Here is a 26,036-nt window from a genome sequence, read left to right as displayed (position 1 = left end):
GCCGCAGAAAAGCGCTGAAACTGACATGAAGGGGAACTCATTCAGCGCTTTTCTACGGCACTGAGGACAGCGACTAAGTAGCCACACCTGTGTGGCTCTTATGTTGCTGTCATCAGCTCAGTGCTTCAAATTAAAATAAGCTGCTTTGCATTTTCATATAGCTTCGTATGTGCCTTTCCATTACAGATTTGAGCAAAACTTTTTTTTTCTTCTAAATATCGATAAATAACTATTGCAAAAGGATGGCGTTTCCATTAACCGACTAAAACTTATATTTTTTTTTTTGCGATCAGTCATTCCAAAAATCACGGCAACGGAGGACGTTAGTAGGTTTATATCTCACCCACCGCCCTACAAATTATTATTATTAATGTCTTATCCAAGTATTAATGTCAGGGAAAGACCCTTATGCGAACGGCACATAGGCTATATGCTAAGTTTCTTCATGTTTCTCCCTTGATTGTGGCATTTCTTTGAGAGTAGGCTATCCCTGTATTGTTTCTTTTATGAATTTAATAAGGAACCCTGGCTTTCATGTATTCTTTCTGTCCAAAAGGTCCGTGTTCTTTTGTGTCCACTCGTTTTTCCTTTAACCCCCAAATGAAAAACGAAAAATGAAGGGTTGTTGTAAGTAGGCTATTTTTAAAACGCAAAGTTGAACGCCAACATTTAAATTTGAACTGTAGGCTACACCAAATGCTGTGCGAAAAAGAAAAAAATATCGACAAATTTTCTGATTTTTGTTTATGACTTTTTGCCTCTTTGTTAAACATTTAAAATATATATGATTTTTTTCTTTTAAAAAATGTATTTGGTCTTTTATTTTCCGTGTTCACATTTATGAGGAAAAAACAATGTTACGTGACCGTTCTCCATTACGGTAATGAGTCCTCTGAGAGCGGCACTAAAAGACTTTAAAACTTACACAGAGACCTCAAACAGAAAGCACAAAGCTTTCCTAAACGAATTTCGTTTTGTATTAATTGTATCTTGATTTTAAAATGTTTCATTAACCAAATGCTTAATAGCCTAAATAAAAAGTAAATAGCAGAAAATAGATAATCACGACACAGAGGCGCCGGAGTGAACTGGATCATCCATGAACCGAAACTCAGCGTAAAAGGTAGCCTACTCGCCTCACAGACCTAAACAAAACTGAAATAGGCCTATATCTATTATCTACAGAAATATCTACTTTTAAACAGAACAATTCAAAACAAAATAAAACGATGTAGCCTAATCCGTCTGAAATGTGCATTTCTCTCCGGCGTGTTCACTACTAAGAAGATCGCGAGTCAGTCAACTTCGTCTTTGCAGTCGACACAGAAAATACTTGTTTATTAATAAACAATTAAAATTGAGAGAGAGAGAGAATATAAGATTAGTTTGACTAATTTTGAGGACTTCTAATGATCTGTTTTTTTTTTAGTTTTTTTTTTTATGGCGTTTATCGCATTTTGGAAAAGAGCTCTTCAAGCACATTTAGATTTTTCATCCGCTACTAACGTTACCCGCCCACAAGGAGTTAATTAACATGTATACACAGATGTTTTATGGAAAACTATGTCATGAATATTTACCTTTAAGTCATGGAAAAGTCTTGGAAAAGTCATGGAAATTTAATGGTAAAAATGTGTACGAACCCTGTATGATACTAGAACATATTTCAGGCTAAATTGCACAAAAAAAGTCTGTCTCCATCAGCGATCCAATCTTACCTCAGATAAAATTGCTTGTGTAACTGTGGACTACCATGTCATTGTTCATTCACATGATGTTTCATGATGTTTTTTCCCCACTCCAGTTTCATTGAAATCTTTCTCTCCACAGTAGCTCTCAAATCTCATTTGCACTTCTGCTTGATCAAGTTTGGTGTGAAAGTGAAAGTGAAAGTGAAAGTGACACGTGACGGCCAAGTATGGTAACCCATACTTGGAATTTGACCTCTGCATTTAACCCATCCAAGTTAATGCACACACATTAGGAGCAGAGTAGTGAGTAGTTAACACACACACACTGCAAACGTGGATACACACACCCAGAGCAGCGGGCAGCCTTTGTGTGGCGCCCGGGGAGCGATTAGGGGTTAGGTGCCTTGCTCAAGGGCACCTCAGTCATTTCCCACCGGTTCTGGAATCGAACCAGCAACCTTTGGGTCACCAGATCAACTCCCTAACCACTAGGCCATGACTGCCCCTAGAACAAGTGTGATGTGATTGTGAAGGTTTGCCGACCTGTGGTGTTGCATTTATACAAGGCAAAGGGAGGACATTTAAGTGACTCTTGAATGACTCTTGAATCTGCATATGTGAAACTGTTCAGATGCCAGTTACAAATCAGCATATCGGTTTCCATTTGAATTTACAAAATAAATGTTTTTAATAAAAAATAGTCATGTAAAAATTTACACTAAAATGATGGTTAGTTGGTGTAAGTAAAAGGATTATTAGAGTATGTTTTACAAGAAAATACTGTATCAGTCTTTTTCCAAATTTAACTCAATGTGTAATTTGCAGTTTCTTTGTAATTATTTGTGAAATTTACTAGTAAATCCTACACCGATTTTCTTTTTTCATTTTATGCAATTTATGCAATCCATAAAATTTGGAGAAAAAAAACAAAAAAAACAAAATGAATCTCCTCTAGCACATTAAATGATTATATGATTGAAAGGTTCACGGTTTTCATATGGAATTAAGATAAAGCCTGCGATATAAAACACAATATTATGACAGCTTTTCCCAGCATTTGATCTTGTGGTTTGTACTGCCAAGACAATATCTTCAGGCACATTACGAACACACTGGTCTCTAATTGCTGCATCATTGGCATGAAATAAGTGTATATACAATATACCTACAAGACTCCTCTGAAACTCCATGCGTGTAATTGAAGAAACTCCTCACACAGTTTAGCTCTTGCAGGAATGAGGTTGATTCTGAGGCAGGACCCCGTCAGTCACGTCCCGCAGTCACTTTCATTTCCAACAGCCCCTTTTGTTTTACTGTTGATCTACAGGCTCTAAACTTTTCAGCTTGACATAAGGAATGTGTGCATTTCATCATGTTTTTGACAGCGCAAAAGAGGCCGGCCCGTGTTTGCCTTGGACGCCAATGAATAACATTGTATGTGGAGAGGAAATTAAAAATGCAGGGTTGTAATTTACAAGAGAGTGGAACTGATTTAACGCACCCAATCCTCTCCTTCTCATTTTTTTCTAGCCGCTGTTCTTCCAAGGCAACCAAATCGTCCGCAGCTGAGATATGGTAGAGCTCTCTTGTGTCGCCAATATCAAGAGTGCCGAGGCTGCCAGTTCCTCTCGTCTACTGAGGTGTGATGGTGTGAAAGGTAAATGAGTTTTGAAATCCAAATGCTGCACGTTTCTCAGCTCTCTCTTGCACTGGTCTTCCCACGTTTTATGCATTTGCTAGGAATGTTTAAGATCTATGGTCAAACTGTTATGACAAAACACATTGTGTGTATCTTGTTATCCTATCCTACAGAATGTTATCTTAGTAGTATTTATACTTGTACATGTACATTTATGTTTAGATACTAAAGCCCCGTTCACAACGCCAGCGACACGCACCGACAAAGTGTCATGAGCCCATTCATTTTAATAGAGAGCTGTCGATATCCGGCGACACCAGAGTCAGAGTCGTTGAAAAACAGAGATGCAAACCTCCCGTAGACTTATATAGAACTCCCATAAACAGAAGCATGAGAACAAACCTCATTGGTTCTTGCTGAAGCTCAAACGTGATGCGTAACACAAGAATGAAACTCATTGGTTCTTGCTGAAGCTCAAACGTGATGCGTAACACGATAATGAAACTCATTGGTTCTTGCTGAAGCTCAAACGTGATGCGTAACACGATAATGAACCTCATTGGTTCTTGCTGAAGCTCAAACGTGATGCGTAACACGAGAATGAACCTCATTGGTTCTTGCTGAAGCTCAAACGTGATGCGTAACACGAGAATGAAACTCATTGGTTCTCGCATGTCAAGCGAACATACTTGAGCTTCCATTTATCACAACTGATGTGTGAGTTTATGAATGTTTATTTGTGAAATAAAATTAAATCTGTTCATCATAAAAAGCGTTTGAGCCTCTTCAGAAAGTTTGGACTAAACCTCAATTCATATGGATTAGTTTTATGATTTGTTTATGCATAGCTGTCAACGGAGGGACAGAAAGCTCTCAGATTTTATTTTAAAATATCTTCATTTGTGTTTTGAAAAAAGAACGAAAATCGTACAGGTTTGGAATGACGTGAGGATGAGTGATAATGACACCATTTTTAATTTTTGGGTGAACTATCCCTTTAAAATGTCAGTCAGGTTAAATGATTTAAAAAAAGTTAACGGCGTTAAACATATTGAATTAATCGAATTAAATATAAGTAAATATAAGCACACTAAAATCAATGCATTTATTCAGTATTCTATAAACCTCTACTTAGGATTTATAAACATTTGTGTGTCTCTAAAGATGTATAAGGCCTCGCATGTCTGTCTAAACCTTTAAAAGTGTGTGCTAGATCTAAACTTTACATATGAATATATATGGATACCAGATAGAATCTGAAAAATATAATATATATATATATATATATATATATATAAATATATAAAATTCTACATATTTAAAAACTAAGTTATATTGGTGTAATATATCATATATTATAATTAAAGCAGTTCTTGTGGATATGGATGTCATGTCCCTTTCCTTTCACCTTTGTTTGTGTTATAGAACAGACTTGTGTTGAGAGTGTCTGATGTGATGGCTCAGTGAATGGTGTTTTGCATTCTGAATCAGCCGTCATCAATAATGAAATCTCAGCTGCCTGGCCCACTGGTGACCGGTTCATTTGCCTGTCCTCATCATCATTACTTCTTAACACGGGCTCTGGGAACATCTAGGTGTGAGCAGAATGGTGAGTACATTGTGATGCTTTCTGTGTTATTACGCTGACATTCATGTCTGTCAGATATTCATATAGGTTAATACCTATTTCGAATGCCAGAGAAGATTAGAGGTGGATTCACTAATCAGTCTTGTTTCTGGTGGAGATTTTTATTTGTTTTACCCTTTTACTATCAGAGTTATTTTAGTCTTGGTTTTGGTTCCAGAACTTCAGTAGACTTGCAACATAACGCTTCACTATAAATCACCAAGAGATGGCGACATTGCACAAACATACACGTGTGTGACCGTCTTACTCAATATTTCCTCTTTTAAATGTCCTGTCTTCACTCTTCCCACTGTTTCAATAGCGTTGGAGATGAATTATGTGACAAGGAAGGATGTCTGCGCGTTTGTGCGGCCGTAGAGGGTACACGGACACGCACCGCTGATTTAAGGATATGTTTGAAACTCCTTGATAAATATTTGATGCAGTGGCAGCAGTCAGTAGGAGCTAAAGGAGGTCCAGCAGACAGGTCCGAGACCACAGGGAGGAAAACCCATACGATTGTGTCGGAAAAATAGGGGGAAAAAATGTAATTTAGGAGAAGCATGAAGTTTCAGGGTAGGCTAAACGAGATGGATGAAGTGGTAGCTGAGCTGTTTGCATAGGACAAACACAAGACGGGGGTCTGCTTCTAATGATCGCAGGGAAGACGCTGGGCCTACGGGGTCGCGCCAGAGGAATTTTCCTAAAAACACAGACTTCATCCCAGCCCAAGATAGACAGGAAAAGAGCGAACAGTCGAGCGAGGACCCTCCAGAGAGCAGTGAAGTTTGGCGTGTTCTTGTGGCGCCGGCATGGGTGTTAGCTGACGAGAGGCCGTCATTCTGCGAACCCGCGTGTAGTTACTGAGCGAAGGCTCTCTCCGTGCTGACTCGTATAGGGAGAAGACCCTGTTTGCAAAACCGAACCCTAAGAAAATGAAAAGCTAGTTAGGAGATGACACATTTGTTGGTGCAGATGTTAGGTGGGAGGGGAGAGCTAATATTTTCTGTCTTAGCACACTATGACATCCTCATAAATGTGAGGAAAAAAATTAGTGAGATGAGTAATCAACTTTGATACATAAGCGGCATTTTGATTTATTTATAGATAGATAGATAGATAGATATATTAAAACAATCACTATAAAAAGTCAATAAATATAATAACATTAATGTATGACATGTATCAAATACACACACACACACATATGTAAATATATATATTTATGTATACAGTATTATACAGTTTAATACCTATATGTAATTATAAATTTAATATAAATTGTGTGTTGCAAATGCACTATTAATGTAACTTCAACTAATTAAATTAGATACTAAGTCACATAATATATAATAATGTATAACATATATATGTATATATGTGTATTTGAATAAAATATATCCATATATGTATTTATGTGTATTTATATAATAAATATGTATAACGAATTAAATTAATAATTCTTCATCATTCAGTGATTTTAAATGTAATTTGCATTTTATCATGTCATGTAATTAGTTTGATTTTCAATCGATTGACAGCACTAATAAAAACATATAATTCCTAACAGTTCTAAGCTTAAGTGGAGCGTATATGAACTATAAATCAATCCTGTAAAATAATAAGCTATCACAATCCGTGTCTGAGCCTTTACTGCTCTAACACAGTAATTGACATCAAATGTAAATAACATGTTAGCACAGACACATGTGCATCATTTAGCATGATTATAGTGCACGATCCGTTCCAAACTGACAGTGGACAGAATGATATGAAAATGATGTGAGACATGAAAATACACACACATGGCAGATTTTTTCATTCATGATGACTGACTGATAACATTTTAATGCACTCAAGTACTCTGTAACTCGTCCAGATTCAAGAATGGCAGAATCAGGAGTTAAGAAGAGCACAACCTTTTTTTGTTTTTATAAACTCCATACTGTATATTTCTTTGTTTTTAATTGACATGTCTTTACAGTATTAAGGCAGTTGGGTGTACAATGCAGTACCTGGGATTCATTCAGCTCTTTCCAAACACTCACCACAGCTGTTTGTTTTTACTATTGCATTATGGACACACTGAAAGCTCTGCTTTCTCGTTCCAACACAGCAAAAAAGATCTAATCTACACCTTGTATAAAACAGAAGAGAAAGAATATAACCTCCCATGCCATCTGATTTCTTTAAGCTTGTAAAGACCCTTTTACAAGATTTGTGCCTGGCATCGTTGGATCTTTTTTAAGTTAAATTAACAAAGCATACTTAATAAACCAGATAACCACCAAAAAATGATCTCTTTATAGCATTTTTATTGCCCTCCTTACCTTATTAGAGAGGCAAAACCATGTGTAAAAACTGCTACAGTAATTAAGGGGTAAATTTGGACTTGTCATTGTAAAGAGCAAATTGCCAGACAATCATTGGCTTGAAAGGTCAGCAGCAAATGGGGTCACAGTTGAAATTGTTTTAACTTAGCAATGCATTACAGTAGCTATGTTTCCATCCACCTATTTTTATGAGCATTTTGGGATATCGCATTTAAAAAAATGCTGGATGGAAACGCCAAGATGTGCAAAAATTCTAAAAATGCACATAAAAACGTATGCGCTCAATTGAGGCATAAGAAGACTTGCATAAACTTCGATGGAAACGCATTTACTTGAATAAATCTCTCGACATGCAACAAACACAGCGTCTCAAATGTTGGTTTGATCATAATGAAATGCCTTAGCCATAGTCAGTCATCAAAATGACTTGGTTTAAAATTCCTACCAGAATTATCTCATATCTCATATATGATTTGATATGATATGATTGCATTCCCAAACACCAGGCAGCCGAACTCAAGATAACATGACAGTTTTTATTGCGTTTCATCTGCACGCTCTGAGACACAAGTCATTTATGATGGAGGAAAAAAAGAGCCTCAGTGGCTTCCCCAATTGCAGCAACTTCTGCTTTTATCAGATATTTTGCGTCAATTTCCCTGAAAGTGACTATTTTGTTCTCCTGAATGCATAGGATGGGAATGACGCTTTATTTGCAAATGTTTATGTGATAGTCCAATTTTGCGCAAAGTTAAATTTGCAACTTTGGATTGAAACCGCTATTGCCAGGGATTACACTGGAGCCGATGCTTTACTCTAGAGCTCAATGCATTGTTGTATTCAGTTGTAACGTATAGGGCTGTGTTGAAAAAATCGATTCACCAATTCTGAATCGATTTTCATATTAATTTCTAAAGATCGATCCGTAACTCAGAGGATCGATTTAATAATAGGCCTACATTTTCCCCGTGAACTTTAACTTGCCGCGTCATTGAATTCACGCATGCGCGCGAGGTGGAAGGACATTAAAACAACGAACATATGGCGGTCAGTAACGTTAAGCAAGCGGTTGCTTTGAAAACTCCAGAAACGCTCAAAGCTGCGATCTGGCACCATTTCGGGTTCAGAAGCAATGCAGAGAACGAGCTTGACAAAAGCAAAGCAATTTGCAAAGCCTGCCAAATGGAGGTGAAGTATTGTGGAAATACTACTAATCTCAGGAACCACATGATGCGACATCATCAAGACATCATATCCAAGCCCGCCACCGGACCGCAACAGATGACACTGAAACAAACTCTACAACTGCCAACTAATTCTGCACGCTCTGTCAAAATAACTGAGGCGATTGCGGGCTTCATTTGCAAAGATATGTGCCCGTATTCTGTTGTTGAGAACGTGGGATTCAGGCGGCTAATGAAGGTAATGGAACCAAATGATGTCATTGTGTCTCGCAAACGTCTGTCTGAAGAAGTGATCCCCAACATGTACCAGACAGTAAAAGATGGTGTAATGTGTAAGCTTAAGACCGCAGAGAGGGTGGGCATTACGAGTGACACCTGGACATCCGTAGCTACGGAATCTTACATGAGTGTGACAGCACACTACATAGACGAGCTCTGGAACCTCGTGTCTTACGTGCTGCAGACAACTGAAGTTCAAACGGACCATCGCTCTGTCAGTCTAGCTGAAATGTTAACCAAAGCTATGGAGGAGTGGGGGCTGATGAGTAAAGACCCAGCCATAGTCACTGACAACGCGGCGAATATGGTGCGGTTGAGATTACGGGGCTAACCCACGTCGGCTGCTTCGCGCACATAATCAACCTGGCCTCGCAAGCCGGTCTCAAACTGCCGAATGTTGCACGCCTTCTTGGGAGAGTAAGGCACATCGCAAAGTTCTTTCATCGCAGTACAACTGCCACCCGTATCCTCAAAGAAAAGCAGAAGCTACTGCAGCTGAATGCACACAAGCTCAAAATTGATGTGGTGACTCGTTGGAACAGTGCACTAGAAATGCTTGAGCGCTTTTTAGAGCAGCAACCCGCGATCTCTGCCGCTCTGCTCTCACCTGATGTGCGGAGAAATGAAAAGGATCTTTGCAGCCTGAAGGAAGAGGACATAACAGATGCAGAAGATGTGGTCAGAGCTCTAAAGCCAATGAAGACACTCAAGTGATGTCAGAAGAAAAGTGCCCAACTCTCTCAGTGATAGCACCTCTGCATGCTCTGCTGCTGAAAGAGATGACCAGTCTCCCAGAAGACTCCAGAGTAGTTAAGGACACGAAGGATGAGATCAAGAAAAACTTAAGCACAAGGTAGGCCTGTGTGTGTGCGTGTGTGTGTGTGTGTGTGTGTGTGTGTGTGTGTGTGTGTGTGTGAGTGAGTGAGTGAGTGAGTGAGTGAGTGAGTGAGTGAGTGAGTGAGTGAGTGAGTGAGTGAGATATGAGACTATTTTACTTTATATAAATATAAATATATATAGATAAAGGAAACTTCATTAAAGACATTATTGTCCTCCTCAGGGGGGATAAATTGATCAAAATGTGTGAAATATAAATTCCAGGTATGTAAACAAGAAGGACATGCTGTACGTAGCTTCAGCTATTGATCCACGTTTCAAAGCTCTGCCATTCCTGAATGAGGAGGAGCGAGACAGGACCTTCTCCAGACTCCAGACTGAAGCAGTGTGTGGGATGGAGGAAGATGCATATAATGTAAGTAATCATTTTTAAAAAAAACTCAGTGGAAAAAGTCCACTCTCTCTTTCACTCACACACACCTCCATAAAATACAAATTCTCTCTCTCTCTCTCTCTTCTTACACAGCAAGATGATGCTGCTGATGAAGTTGATGGAGTGGAGGAAGAGGTGGAACCCCAACCTCCGGCACTCAAGCAATTCAAGCAATCCAGTGCTTTGGAGTCTCTCCTTGGGGAAGCCTACAGACCACAACAGGAAGTAGGACCACAGAAAACTAAAGCGGCAGAGGCAGAAGACGAGATCAAAAGGTACAGGGCAAGGAGACCTGCGGGACTTCAGGACAATCCTCTCATCTGGTGGCGGGAGAATGAAAAGGAGTATCCTCTTTTGGCTCGCATGGCAAAGCGATATCTCTGTGTCCCAGGAACCAGCGTCACATCTGAGAGGGTTTTTTCAACTGCAGGTGATATCATTACTGCCAAAAGAAGTTGCCTTACACCTGGGCATGTCAATGAGCTACTGTTCCTGCAGAACAATCTTTCCATTCCTGAGTGATGGCAGTTCACACTCTGGGTTAAGACAAGTTTAATTTCCAGTTTATTTTTATTTGCACTTTAATAGGCAAGGCCTTTTCCAGTTTTTATTTATTTGTATCTACTATTTTAGTTTAAAATGACCAGTTTACACAAATACACTTTAAAGGCAATTTAATGTCTTATACCTGGAGTACTTGAAGGTTTTACACAAAACTGTTACACACTTGTGTTTTCTAAAGGTTTTGTAAGTTCAAATTGTATTTACATTCTGTGTAATGTTGTATGTTTACTGTGAAGCCAGTAACCAACAATCTGTTTACATTTGCACTGGCTTAGAATAAATGTGTTCTAAATGTTGATCATTAAAATAAAAAAAAGGTGCATTTGCATCTGAACTGTAGGAGCTTTTTGGAAAATTCTTAATGTCATTTTTAATAATACATCAGGTTTGCGTCTAAATAATCGGTCTACTGCTGCTGATATACCTCTGCGTCCTCTGTCGTCTACACCAGTGCAAGTTTGTGAAAGCAGTTGTATCCACACTCTGGAAGGGGGATTGTTCTTTACAACCATCAATACTCCATTAATTTGCAGTTGAATGTCTATAATAATAGTATCAATATGTTGCATAACTACAGTCCTGTAATTCAGGTAACAGCTGGAAAAAAATGCTTTTTTCCAAAACACTTATCTAAATCTCGAAGATCGGATCAGATCGAATCGAATCGAATCGAATAATGATAATCGATTCAAGATCTTGAGAATCGGAATCGAATCGATTCTTGAAATTTGAATCGAAACCCAGCCCTAGTAACGTACATAATATAGTATAACAATGTCTAAATAGACAATTTATATTGGTTTATATTTTATGGAAAGGGTCTTATTCAGAGCTGTTATACCAGAATCAAATGATTTTAATTGAAAATCTGAATGCACAGTGCAAAAATGCTAAATGACTGCTATGAGCCGGTTCTTATTAGCAAATCAAAAACCTACAGTGCAACCTCTTTGTTCCAATGTTCGAACTAATGAACCTGTTCTTTTAGTGAATCAGAACCATTCAGCACTACCAGTGTAGTTCGAGAATGAATATTTTGAGCTGGTTCTGTATAGTGAACCAAACACATGCACTCTTAAAAATTGTGGTTCTAAAAGGGGGTTTCAGTGAAAAGTTCTTAATTAATAATCTAAAGAACCTTTTTTTTCCATTATATAAAATCTTTTGTGCAATGGAAAGGTTCCATGGATGTTAAACGGAAGGTTCTTCAAGGAACCATCAATGCCAATAAAGAACCTTTATTTTTAAGAGTGCAGAACATATAAATTACTGTTATGTTGTACTCAAGGCTTGTGAGACTTGGTGTTAAGATCAGTTTAAAGATGTGCATCAGTTAAAAGTAAATTCATTGAAAGTCTTTGGGATGTGCTGGAGGAGACTTTACAGAGTGCTGGACTCTTGTATTATCAATACAAGATCTTGACCAAAAATCGATGCACCTCTTGATGGAAATAAAAGTTGTGATGTTATTTCCATCAAGAGGTGCATCAATTTTTGGTCAAGATCAGGAGTCCAGCACTCTGTAAAGTCTCCTCCAGCACATCCCAAAGACTTTCAATGAATTTAAGGTCCGGACTCAGAGGTGCCAATTCATGTGTGAAAAATGATTCTTCATGCTCCCTCCCAACCTTTCTTTCACAATTTGAGTCTGATGAATCGTGACATTGTCATCCTGGAATATGGCCATGTTGTCTCATCCTACATGGTTGTTTAAGAAATGAAACGCTACACACTCCATCAATTAGTGTTAGAAGGACTGTTGCCAAACATATAACATGCTCGAAACATAATCACCACTGTAATAATGATCCAATCATTGACTCTTAAGCATTTGCTGATTTAAATCCAAACAGTGACCTTTTTTTATATTTTTTTTAGACAGTGTTATTTTTCTTTTTTTCAGTGTTATTTATTATATTTATGTTATTGAAATGATCCGAACATTTTGCAATGGAATTCCTTTTTTTTTTTTTATATATATATTTCTTACTGAACAGTTCCATTAACAGTTCCATTAGTTATTTTAAGGAACCAGAATTATTGATAGGAATCAGATCTGAAATCGTTTTTTATGATTCAAATCCCTAACTTTAAGTGATCATAACGATGCATACATTCTCTAGAGATTCTACAGTACTGTAGATATGTAGCCTATATGATGTGACCTTGAATATATAAACCAGAATGGGGGCGTTAGATATATACTGATGTTTTCCAGAATTTAATAAAATATTCACATTTTTACGGGGGGATTTCAGACTTCGCTTGAAAAGCCTCACAGAGCTTGATGGAGCTGTGTGACAAAAGTGAAGCTGATAAATTCATCTGTCATCCAGCAAAAACACATCAAACTCCGGATCATGTGAATAAACACTCATGTTTACCTAGGGGCTGTCCCAGCAGCTTGAGTTTTAATTCGTCCTTGTGCATTTTTACAAAAAACGGAGCAAAATTGAACTCTGCCAGGACGTGGCTCTTTTACAAGAAAATGCAGCGACCGCAAATTGCGCTCAACAATTCCAGTGCTCCTGGAGCTGACCACTTTAAAAAACGTCCTGCTTCAGGATTATAAATGCTGTTTGATGGCTCCGTCATTACATCCCGAGCAGAGGGGGCGTAGTCGGCAGGCGGGTGTCCGCCATCTTGTGGGGTCAGGAAGGGTCAGGGATCTTTTTGATGTGGGCGGGGACTTTAAGCCCCCAACGCCACAAGGTTCTGAGGTCTACAACAGGAAGTACACAAAGGAGCAGGCCTAATAATAAGACTATCACATAACTCTCTCTGCAGAATCTAAAACATACACCGTTAAACAGGGTTGGGCAATATTGAGAGCTGAAGAATTGGCTTCTGTTCAGTTCATAAGTGTGAATTGGAATTTGAATCAGTGTGACAGGAAGAGGAATGTTTAATAAAATTCAGCAGTGTCACAAAACAAAAGAATTTCATTAGTCCACCATACACTGGGAAAAAAATTACTCAGTAATTGCTAGAAAATTAATTACAAAGAAATGACAAGTAACCCACCCATTGAATTAATCGTGAAATAATCAGAAACACTGAACTAGTATTTACTTGTAAAACATACTCTAATAATCTGTTTTATTCCCTTTTTTTTTTTTACTGTGTTAATACATAAATTTTCACGATTTATGCTTATTTACTCAAAGATATATATTTTTTTTTTTTTTCTTGACGTTTAGAATACATGATCAGTTTTCCGAACTGATTAGACATATTTTTACTACTTAAACTAAGTTCAGCACTGTCAAAACAAAACTGTTTTTAATTGTCCCGTACGGCTCTACAAGATGTCTTCTTTCAGATCACTGTATGAAAATAATTATCGTCATATAAATTTTAATCTATTAATTATTTAACAAATTAGAACATTCTGGGAAACTAAGGCTCCTCCACCCTGATCCATATAATGAAAGTTAATTTATTAAATTATATAAAATGTAAATATATTTATATAATACATATATATATAAATTATATAAACCAGAGTTGTCATGACTAAAATACACACACACATATATATATAATATTTATGGGTAATTCATACTAAACAATGAGATGTGGTTTTAAAAGCTACAACAGTTAGTCGTTTAAACTTGATATCAAATCTGAACTACATTTATTGACTCAGTTCTGAATGGCACACAACCCTGCTGTAGACATGCTCTCATGTCACATGTGACTTAAATGGATGACTATAAAATTACTATTATGTAGTATGGATTGCTCACCAAACATGTACAAAGCGCCCATTGTCCGCAACTCTCATACGAGTGTAAACACTCTAAACATAGAGATGTGATGCTGTAATCATACTTAATTATCATAATGCTCTGACATGAGCAACGTGTTTGATAATTGTTTGTCACATGATATCAGCAGTGATGATTTCGCCAACACGTCACACTTTCCGGCATCAGTGGACCAGCGTGTTTCGAGGCTCCGACCCCTGGATCTCAGTCAAACGCTAGGGATCAGTAGGTCAGAGGAGGTCCTGTGGGCATGACAGTTGTCTCTTAGACTTTTATTGTCTGCTGTGAGACATGCTTCCAGTAAACAGGGCCTTTAGTTTGGTAAGTGGGTTATGAGGTCAATATTGGCCAGCTCAGAATAGACGGCATACAGCAAACAGTCAGGTTCAGTTCAGTGCTCTGTGTCACTCCTGCTGTTTGCTGTTTGGATTCAGTTGACTAAGATTTTTCCCTTCACTCTCATGTCTAAATAACCGTTCTCTTGCTTTTCAATCATAGATTGCTGCCATATGTGAGTTTGTTTGCCGATTTTTTTCTTTAATGAGTTTTGTATTTTTTTTATTTCCACATTTTTCTGGGCAGATACATTTGACATCTTTATTTAGCCACTCTTTTATTAACAATTGCAAACTGGATGGATGGATGGATGGATGGATGGATGGATGGATGGATGGATGGATGGATGGATGGATGGATGGATGGATGGATGGATGGATGGATGGATGGATGGATGGATGGATGGATGGATGGATGGATGGATGGATGGATGGATGGATGGATGGATGGATGGATGGATGGATGGATGGATGGATGGATGGATGGATGGATGGATGGATGGATGGATGGATGGATGGATGGATGGATGGATGGATGGATGGATGGATGGATGGATGGTCTCTGCCTTTTATATCTGTCATATTGAGACCACTTTTCATCATCCAGTCATCCCGATGGATACACGAGGAATTGTTTCTCAGAATGCCTGCAGGAAAATCAGATCAAGAACTAGAGCTAGCATTTGATTCATAAAATGAATTGCAAGTTCAATTTCAAGGATTTTTGTAGTTATTTCTGTGATTGATCATAAGAGCCCATTATATAATATATATTAAAGGGCACCTATTATGCCCCTTTTTACAAGATGTAATATTGGTCTTGGGTGTCCCCAGAATGCATTTGTGAAGTTTCAGCACAAAATACCCCACAGTTAATTTATTATAACCATTTGAAAATGTCATTTTTGGGGCCTGTTTTAAAAAGAGCTGTTTTGGAGTGTACCACCTTAAATGTTAATGAGCTGCATATCCCCGCCCTGCTGCTGGACCCAGATGATGAAGAGACACGAATGAGAATGGACTAAACGTCTCGGAATGGTTATTTGATACATTTATGTACTTACAAAGTTTTAATCGCGTCCCCTTTGCAATTATGGATGTGCAACACACACACACACGAACTGTGATAACGTTCGCTAAGTACAAACGATTTATTTATTTTTTTCTTAAGGGGAGGGAGATAGACGTTTATATACTGTCTATGGAGATAGAGCAGACCTTCATTTATTTACATTTGTAATTGCTGCAAAAATGATAGCCTACGTGACATAAAACTGTCTGACGTTGTTTGTTGAGACATCTATGACGACGACAATAAATAGCTTTAGACGCATTTGTTGTTGAACTGGCTGACATCGATTGAAATGACTATTTGCTCAAAAATCATAAAATACACTTACTTCTGGAGGTGACGTTGAATCGCGAACTGTAGGCAATGATCCACACTTGATTAACTTTGACCCTCGTTCACTAAACAGTCAGTCAGAAAATGAAGGAAGTTTAAGTGGCGCCGTTTCTTCATAAATAAAATCCATCCGCTGCGTTTTCAGTGGCTCTGATGTCAGTGAAGACTACTATGTCCATTCTTAAATTCCACAACAGAACACCTAACGTTACACTTCTTATGAGACATTACACACCGGCTGTCGTTGAAACAATGGAGGATGCAGATCACCGAGGGCGGGGTCTATGCCAAAACCAGACTGTCAATCAAACCGCGTCGGTGGGGCTTAGCGCATTTCTACGTCACAGTGAGGGAAATCTAGAACAGGGCGTTCTGATACAGTGCTTGTGATTTATTGAGATAGTAAAAAAAACTACTGGGTGGATTTTTATCATTCTAGGGTGGTTTTGCTCACACACTGCCAACACACATTTATGTTCAAACACCATGTAAAAGTGAATTTTGCATAATAGGTGCCCTTTAAGACAATGTAACAGGCTGGTTCACGACTGGTGACAGAAATCTGCCGTTAGCTTAGATCCTCGCTAGAGCAGCTCGTGGAAACACAACAACGTCTCAGCTACGTGATAAACAATCTAAATGTTCTTTTGTTGGCTGTATCAATGAACACAGAATGTGTTTTTCCGATCCACTGTGCTACTTTTCTATTGCTTTTCTATGTAAACGTGCTAGACGGACGTGACCGTTGCGCTCGTGTCTCACTGTCACAGTTTTGACACGGTGTCTCGCTCAAGTTAAAGGAAGATTAAAATCTTTTAAAAATGCATGAATGTGTAAATGGCCCCGAATGGGAGAAAATAAAACATGCAAGGTCTGCCTAGCGCTTGTGTACATAGTAAGTAATGGAAAAGCAGCGTAGTGGAATTCAAAACGGTCCAGTGCGGTTTCTCCTGTTTTGTTGTTCCCGCAGTATCAGAGGCTCCGCCCTCTTCTGTAAAGGGGGGCGGAGAGCAGCAGCTCATTTGCATTTAAAGATACACACACACAAAGATACACAGACATTTTTGGGCATTGTATAATAAATGATCTGTGGGGTATTTTGAGCTGAAACTACACATTCTGGGGTCACTTTATACTACATTATAGGCCCCTTTTAATTTCACGATCAATTAATTTTAGCTTAAATGTGCCAGCTTCACCTCAGTCATCGCCATTTCCTACTGAAGTATGAAAAAATATCTCCACTGTAGCTCAAGGAATTGTGGGTAATATTAGCCCAGAAGGCAAACACTAGGCACGTTTCCATTACAGATTTGCGCAAAACTCTTGCGATTTTTTCTAAATGTCGACAAAAAACTATTGCGAAATGACAGCGTTTCCATTAACTGATGCGACTAAAACTTAATTTTTTCCTCTCGCGATAAGTCATTCCAAAAATAATAGCAACGGACGTTGGTAGGTTTATGTATATCTCAGCCACTGCACTGGCCATTATTATTAATGGAAGGAGACGTATGCGTGTTATCCAATCATGAATGGTAAGGAAAGACCCTTATTATACTTGTGAGCGGCACATATGAGGTGTTTCTGGGTGTTTCTCCCTCATTTCTGCTTCGAGGTCTTGATTGTGGCATTTATTTGAGGTTAAGAATCCAGTATTCCTGTTATTCTTCTGTCTTTTATGAGTTTAATAAAGAACTCTGTCCCATCTTCAGTCCAAACACACCCTGTCATCTACGTCAGGTGACCTGGAAATGCGCAAAAACTGTTTCCATTGCAGTTTTGCGAAATATTTCTTTTTCGAACTGCCTGAAAAACACCTCATGCGAGCGTAAAAAATTGTTTGCGATAAATGGGAGTTTTTGCGAAATTGACCTGTTTCCATTGGGCGTATTTTCAATTCGCAATTTGCGCAATTTGAAGGGTAATGGAGCTGTGTCTAGAGTCGCCCCCATACCCTCATTCACTATTCCCTACATTACTCCACTAATACAGTCCACTTGAAACCAGTGAGCGAATTCAGACATAGTTTGTGCTCGCTGTTTAATGATCATTTGAAAAACTGGAAGCTCCAGTAGTAATGAAAAGATTTATCTTGAACTCTGTCATGGAAACTAAGGCTACGTTCACACTGCAGGGCTTAATGCTCAATTCCGATTTTTTGAAAAAATTCGATTTTTTTGCAAGGCCGTTCACATTTCCAATTAAATGCGACCTTTTGTGATCTCCTGTGTGAACGTGAAATGACCCAGAAGTGACCCGCATGCGCAGAAGAGTACTCAACGGTCAACGACGTCACTTGTTGTTTGCGGAAGTAGCTAAACTTTAACTGGGATTCTCTCTCACACACACACACACACACACACACGAGCGCGCGTAGTGACCGTTACACAAGAGCCAGACAGCAGCCGCTGACCTATCTAATATCAGATTCAGCACAAATAAGTTAACATAACGTATATATAATGGCTGTGGGCTTTTATTTTATTTTTTTAATTAACGGGCTCGTCGAGGTCGACCCGTTCGGCAGATTTACCTCAGCTCGACGAATATGCAGTCCGTTTTCAAACCGACGACTATTTCAACGCAGAATTATTACGTTTTTCACGTATCAATGACGTGCGGGTCGGATACATGCGACCTGGCCGTTCAGACTGAAGTCGCATTTCAAAAGATCGGATATGTATCGGATTTGGGACCACATACCCAAGTGGCCTGGGTCGCATTTGAAAAGATCGGATCTGTGTCGTTCAGACTGTCATGAAAAGATCAGATACAGGTCGCATAGGGGCAAAAAAATCGGAATTGGGTCGTTTCAGCCTGCAGTGTGAACGTAGCCTAGCATGTCTAAACCTTAATTAAACAATTTAATAATCAATAAAAAAGGAATTATGTTTGATATTACGCTGTACCCACATTGGACCAACGATTTGGAAAATGCGGGCGCCATCTTCTGGTCAGACGTGGGAAATCATTCAGCACGACACTCACAGTGCATTATGGGTATTCTCTAGCCGTTGCGGTGAATTACGGGATTGAATGAGTGCACTCGATAATGTCCACTTTGGTTTCGGACACCAATACAAATGCTGTCCCTTCAAATCATGCCCCATTTATTTTTTTTTATTAATACTATACTAATACTATTATAATACAGTACTGGCTTTTTTCAGGTGGAGGGACATTTTAGAGCTCAGTGAGAGCCCATAACATTATACAGCTATGTTGTCTTGATTTAACTGTTAGTCCAATCATTACATGACTTGTTTATCTACATTCGGTTACAGTCTTCGATTAGATCATATTTGCTTCGACTAGATCATATTTGCTTCGATTAGATCATATTTGCTTCGACTAGATCATATTTGCTTCCACTAGATCATATTTGCTTCGATTAGATCATATTTCCCCCCAGCCACCCCAAACATCATTGGGCCGATGCCATAGGACCAGAGCGCTGTCAATCACTGCCTGATTCAACTTTGGCAATGTAAAGCCTTTTTTACCATGCCGATAAAGCTATTTAAACCTGAATTTCTCAATTGCTGATTAATTTGCGATGCAGAGTTTTTGAAAGAGGAGAGACACGACTTGACCACAGAACACGTCTCTGTTCATAATATGTAAACACTCAATTATTTTGAAGTATCGCCCTGGTCGCGTTATTTATTCTGATTACTTTTGTGTGATAAAGATGACTGATAAAGCTATTATATGTATCTAGTATAAGTAACAAAATGCTTTTTCTGTGTCCATATTTGACTAATAATAATGAAAAAAAGTGCACTTCAAATGAACATTTCAGAGAATTTTTTTTAATCTTTAATTATAAATATATGTCCAAATTAAAAACTTAATACATGCAAGTAATTATGACTGAAAACATCCAGCAATTAGGGAATACACATCCGTATGTTTATATATATAGGGCAATACAGCCATCTACTGGTTACACAACAGTATTACAGATGATAAATGCTGCCTGACTCCGAGGTAAATATTTAGTACTGTAAAATCCCTTATATAATAAATATTTTAGTACCCTTGCTACTGTATGTGGGAGATGATCAAAGCAGTTTGTATTGTTAGATTATAATACATTTCCTCTCTCATTTTCCAGGGAGTGGAGCAACTTTTCCATAAACAAAACTCTGATGCTGACACAGAGGATGGAGTGATAGTACCAGAGATCCATTGTCCCTATCAGACAATAATCTTACTTTGCTCAGACACATCACCTTTGAATGACTGGGATCTTGATCTTCAGACACCTGATTTATTTTAATATAAACTAGCAAATATTTACATTTCCTAGTCTAGATTAAAACAAACATAGTTCACAAGTACACAAGAGGTTTCACTTTATTCGTATTAATCTATGCTGATCTTGGATTAGCATAGAATAGAATATACTTTATTGTCCCCTAGGGGAAATTTGTCATGGACTCAAAAGTGCATAGAAGCAGCTGCCATTACAGACAATAAATACACATTAAAAGATACAAATAACAGCAAAAAAAAAAAAAAAAAAAAACCAGAACACAGAGTTGTAAAAAATACAGTATTTGCTGTAAACGGGAACATACATATAATCTACATGGTCACTCCAGCTTAAGAGGTTATTCCAGGTGGATACCCAGATACCTGTATGAAGTGACCTGTTTGATCTCCTCCCTATGAATGGACAAGGGGGTATGATCCCCCACCAACCGAGGGTCAAACACCATCTCCTCAGTTTTTTTAATGTTAATGGTGAGATGGTTCTCGTCACACCACACAACTAATTGTTTAACCTCTGACAAATACAGTGATGGGTCTGAATTATGGTAAAGCAGACTAAGAATGGCAGTGTCGTCAGAGAATGTAAAAAACAGGTTGCCCGGGAGACTATTAGTACAGTCATTTGTATAAAGAGGAATGTATGAATGTGTAAAGGAGCATAGTGAATGTTGAGGGGATAGTTCACCCAAAAATAAAATTCTCACTTATTTTACTCACCCTCATGCTGTCCCAGATGCATTTTACTTTCTTTCTACAGATAAACACGAATTAAGATTGTAAGTAATCCATCTCTGCGAGTCCTAAAGACACTTTAAACCACACACAGTGACTGTGACGGTAATCCATGCGACCTCAGTGGATGAGTCAATGCCTTCTGAGGTCAAACAACAGGCTAGATAAAAGAAATACTAATAATGTAAACTGTTTTAACTATTAAAAATCACTTCCAACCAACTGTCTTGCGTACATGGGTTACAATCCACTTGTATTATATGGACTCACAGAGATGGATTATTTCCTTAAAAATCTTTGTCTATGTTTACGTGAAGAAGAAAGTCATATACATCTGGGATGGCATGAAGGAGTAAATGATGAGAGAATCCTCATGTTTTGGGTGGACTATCCTTGTCCTGCTTGTATCCAGTCACTGCTTTGTTACTTGTACTGCATCAGGAACTGTTCAAAGAATCATTGCAATATCTAAAATGTATATGAATTTTTAAAATGTATTCTGTATTTGTAATTGTGCATTTTGTATAGTAATGTATATGAGAATACTGTGCATTACATGGATATTATGCAGTTGATGTTTTGTGGATTCTGGTCTTTCCTGTCACAACATAATTGCATCCAAGACCTTCACTCTGATACGTGTGTATACGCTTTAGTGACAATAAAGAATGAACATTTATTTGAATTCATATTTTCAATTACATTCATTTAACTGGTTGTAGAAGTCACAACTGAAACGGTTGATGATTGTTAAAATATATTTACAATTTTAAATGTTAGAAGATAGTGTTAATTAAATTAAATAACTAAATACAATTATCAATTAAAAAAATGGCAACAAGAACATTCTTTGTGTGACATATGTAATGAAATGCCCTTTGAGGTCTGTATCTGACAGCAGGCCACGATTTTAATTTTCATATTGTTTAAATTCCTCTTATTTAAGTGATCATTAATTTTGATGGTGTAAACGTATATCATGCTAACAATGAGTAGTGTGATGGCCATGGTTGCCAACCTTGATTACCCGGTTGAAGTTTGACTTTCTGGAATATATCACACACGTTTGCTAATATTCTCTTTAAATTGTAACAGCTCAACCTAATCAGAGCCTAACATGCAGAATAATCATCAGGAATAAACAAATATTCTCCGAAAACATTGGACACTACAATATTTTAAGTATTATATACAGTACTTTAATGTGCAATTACACCTGAATAGATCTCTTGTGCTCCTAAAAGCTTCTGCCAACTAAGTAGTAGCAGCAGGTAAATACAGATCAAATTAAAAAACAAACATAACTTAATATCACTAAAATGAAATAGAAAGGTGTGATTACAGACGCTCACATCCACACATAAACACACCACTGACGTCTTCACTTCCAGGTCACGAAGCTGTCAATCAAAAACTCAGTAACCAATGAGAACACACTGCTACTAGCCCCGCCCCCACGAGAGAAATGTGTCAGAACAGCGAACGAAAACTCTGGGAGCGTAAACGAAAACTTCAGAAGCGTAAGTGAAAACTCTGGAAGCACATTTGTAAGTTCAGATCAGCGAACGAAATATGAGAAATAGTTAGCAAAACATGCAGTGTATTAAAAACAAAGTCAAAAAATTTGCCTGCGATTTATTCATTTTCAGTTTCAGAGATAATTTATTTAGTTTCAATTTATATTTTCATTAGTTTCTTGAAAAGCTACGTTCATTATTATTGGCTCAAGAATAATTCCATACATTTAAGTGAATGAGGGTGATTTCGGGCACAACCTGAGACCAGAAATAGTGTCCATCTTATTTTTCAACGCGCAAGTAAACTCTTTTATGTGAATGTGCGAGACTTCTGGTTCATTAGTCACTATAGGGAAATAACGTGAAGAATAACAAAGTGCAGTAAATGGTAAAACTCTTTGTGCGACAAACAAGCATGTTTATAATTAAGACACTACATTAAAATAATAATAAGATATACCAGTTAGCAATATTAAGCAGCATAACAAGCTTTTTTGTACAGCTAAAATAACTGGAAGCCAGAAACGTTAAATTTACAAATGGCCGTGTTCACTCTTACGTGAACAATAAGGTGGATCCCATCCATCCACATGCTATCTTCAACATATTATGATTCAAAATACACCAATCCTAAATAATCTGACATATCATTCATCTTCGATATTATGCAAACTGGTTTGCAACTAACGTAACCTCGGCTCTCTAAAGTAAACCAGGTGTTTATACCTGTTCCAGCTCATCGTTCAGGGCTCAGTCACTGAGGAGAATGGAGCTGTAGTCTAATTTTATTCAGGACGGAGAAGCTCTGAAAGCTGACAGCCAATTCACATAGCCTACAGGCAGCCTCAAGAGAAGTCACAAGAGGACTCATCTCAATCCTTTTCTCAGGAGAAGAGATATTAAGTATAAATAAACTGATAAAGATATGGAGTACAGGCATGTGGAAAATATCACCACAATGTGTGAACCAACAAGCAGTATTGGAGCATCTTTATATGCCTGATAATATTCTGAATATGCTCAATAATATTCATGCTGTTTATGGGAGCTTGTCAAGTGTTATCTTGTCTTGCATAACATCTCACATCTGGGAAGAAAAATGCTGAGGCAACTGGTGCAAGGCACACAGCAAAATGTATTTTTCAAGAAAAATGGAACAACATCATCATCAAGATTGCAAATGTAAACATCTTTATTAAAACTAGACGTTATAGAAGTGGTCGCCAAGGCATTTTAGCAAGTTTTCAGAGTTTTTTTTTATTTTTATCAAGATACTATGGGGTTGCTAAGGTGTTCTGAGTGGTTGCTAACAGTGATCAGGTAGTTACTTATGGGCAAAAGAGTCCACCCTTAAATCTCTACAATATTCTGTTTTCTATTAAAATTGACTTTTTTTGCTTATTTCAATATATAGGCTACTTTACTTTACTTAGAAAAGTAAAATCACACCTCAAATTGTGGATTGCTGAGGTGTGATTTTACTTTTCTACGATTTTGGCCACGTATATATTGAAATATCATGAATATACTATATATATTGAATCAATTATGTTTGCCGTCTATCTTCATATCATATACACACAGAAAAAAACAAAGGTTTTCATAAAAACCCGCCACAATAAGTTTGGTTGAACTTGAAGAAATTGTGACAAATCTATTGAATTTAATTATTAATATTATTAAAACTTTTTTTTCACATAATTTTGCCTTCATGTTTTAAATTTAACAGTAACCTGTTGTGCTGCACTTTGTTTGCCAAAAAATAAAAGGAATTGTTAATTGTTAATTTGATTACATTTTAAAAGAAAGTCTTTTTTTTAAACTGTTTTATGCCTTCACTGTTTTTGATAATAAATCTGCAAAAAAATCATAGATCCCGATTTAAAAAAAAAGTTTTACGAGTTCAACTGATTAGACATACTTTTTGATTACTAAAATCAAATTTAACCATTAAAATTGAATCCAGCAAAAAATGTAAATAACAGTGATGCCCGACTTATCAAATGTCACTATATTCACCCAAAATAAACCAGACATTAAGCTGTCTCTAAACTGTGAGAATTCGATGTACTTTCATTCTTCTGACATACTCTTATGAAAGGAGACAGAAAGGAAGCCTGATATCACCCAGGGGTGAAAGCACAATGTGTGTGTGTGGCTCTGACAGCCTTTTCCAGCTCATATCCCTCTGATGTTTATGAGGCAGAAAAGCAGTGATCACCTGACGCTGTGGTACCGATACCCACCCTGAATGATTCCATTATGGCCGAGCTGGGCTGCTATAGAGAGATGTAACGCTTTTCATTTACACATCCATTAGCCTGGAGCCGGACTGCAGCCGCAGATACGGAGCTGTGCTTTCTATAATTAGCACTTTAATTTAACGTGACTGCACGCTCTGTGGCTTTCTCTTTTCCATTTCCAAGAAAGATAATGTATAGAAGAAAAAGTGGAGAAAAAAAAAGAAGAGGTTTAATGATTCAGCACCATCTGACACCTTTAATAACCAATTCCATGAAGACATGCCACTGGAATCAGACCCAGTGACGCTTCTCTGTTGTTTGGGAGGCTTCTATGTTTGGCACTAGGGATGTCACTGTGAGAACTTTCAGTTTTCCAGAATATAAACTTGTGAAAACACAGGTTTGGGGGATTCAGATTCTGATCATTTGTGGCCATCAGGGAAACATTTAACAAGATATTTGTCAATCGCGCTCAACGATCTGTTGTGCATCAAATCCTCTGCCACTGTCCTGTCAGTCATCTCTACTTACTCTCATCTCATCACATGAGTGAAATCTGACTCCTGCTGCACAGCTGTAACACTGACTACCACAGCAAGCCTATTTGGCACACAGACAACAAAAAAGAGATTAAACTATACAATAAAACAAGGAAATGTTGACTTTTTACAAACCAGTGAAACCCAATTTAAAGCAACCCTACTATTAAGCAAGTCTATTAAAATTAAACAAAATGATCCTTTATTACTATTGCTCACACATCGCATTAAACTAATCTTTTGGGATTAGCCCATCCTGCATTGTTTGATCGACATGATCGATATCTTAAATGGACCCTTTTCACATAGTGGTGGTGAATGGAAATATAATGGCTACTATAAATATAATTTTTGCATTCCCATTTGCTCCAATAGCAAAAAGACAAAAATCCACAATAGCATTACCATGACTTTCCAAACGAGGAAAAAATATATAGTGAGATTGATTACAGTGGTCAAAAGAGGAAGACGTCACATTTGCGGCCACTCTCTCCGCTGTTGTACTATACTATTGTACTTTAAAGTTTTTAAAAATTTCAACAAAAACTTTTGGTTACACTTTATTTTAAGGTGTCATTGTTTCAATGTAATTATGTATTTAAGTACTGAGTAATATTAATTAACAAC

The 26,036-nt window shown here is 37.6% G+C and overlaps 1 protein-coding gene and 2 long non-coding RNA genes across 3 annotated transcripts; 2 read left to right on the top strand and 1 right to left on the bottom strand.

Moving 5' to 3' along the window:
* The first annotated feature begins 108 nt into the window (after positions 1-108).
* Positions 109-5,883, top strand: LOC309482143. The gene is made up of 3 exons (XR_014200228.1): positions 109-1,867; positions 2,201-3,348; positions 4,756-5,883. It is a non-coding gene; the product is annotated as an uncharacterized lncRNA (long non-coding RNA).
* A 353-nt stretch (positions 5,884-6,236) lies between these two features.
* On the top strand, positions 6,237-15,105 carry LOC309482114 (E3 SUMO-protein ligase ZBED1-like). Its single transcript, XM_082147346.1, has 2 exons — positions 6,237-10,005; positions 10,117-15,105. Exons 1-2 carry the CDS (start codon positions 9,874-9,876, stop codon positions 10,543-10,545), a joined length of 561 nt encoding a protein of 186 aa, XP_082003472.1. The 5' UTR covers positions 6,237-9,873; the 3' UTR covers positions 10,546-15,105.
* Positions 15,106-19,209: 4,104 nt separating this feature from the next.
* Positions 19,210-25,833, bottom strand: LOC309482128. The gene is made up of 2 exons (XR_014200206.1): positions 25,601-25,833; positions 19,210-25,569 (listed from the first exon to the last, which is right to left on the bottom strand). It is a non-coding gene; the product is annotated as an uncharacterized lncRNA (long non-coding RNA).
* Between the last annotated feature and the right edge of the window lie 203 nt (positions 25,834-26,036).

Source organism: Leuciscus leuciscus, assembly GCF_965113295.1.
Source record: "Leuciscus leuciscus genome assembly, chromosome: 19".
Taxonomy (NCBI): Eukaryota; Metazoa; Chordata; class Actinopteri; order Cypriniformes; family Leuciscidae; genus Leuciscus; species Leuciscus leuciscus.
The sequence above is the reverse complement of the archived record's forward strand: the minus strand, read 5'-3'. Positions and strand labels throughout refer to the sequence as shown.

Bases quoted from the DNA above. Each gene is read 5' to 3' on its own strand.
- LOC309482114 (XM_082147346.1), top strand. From the start codon at position 9,874: ATGCTGTACGTAGCTTCAGCTATTGATCCACGTTTCAAAGCTCTGCCA. The intron at 10,006-10,116 runs GTAAGTAATCAT...CTTCTTACACAG, and splicing joins TGGAGGAAGATGCATATAAT to CAAGATGATGCTGCTGATGA.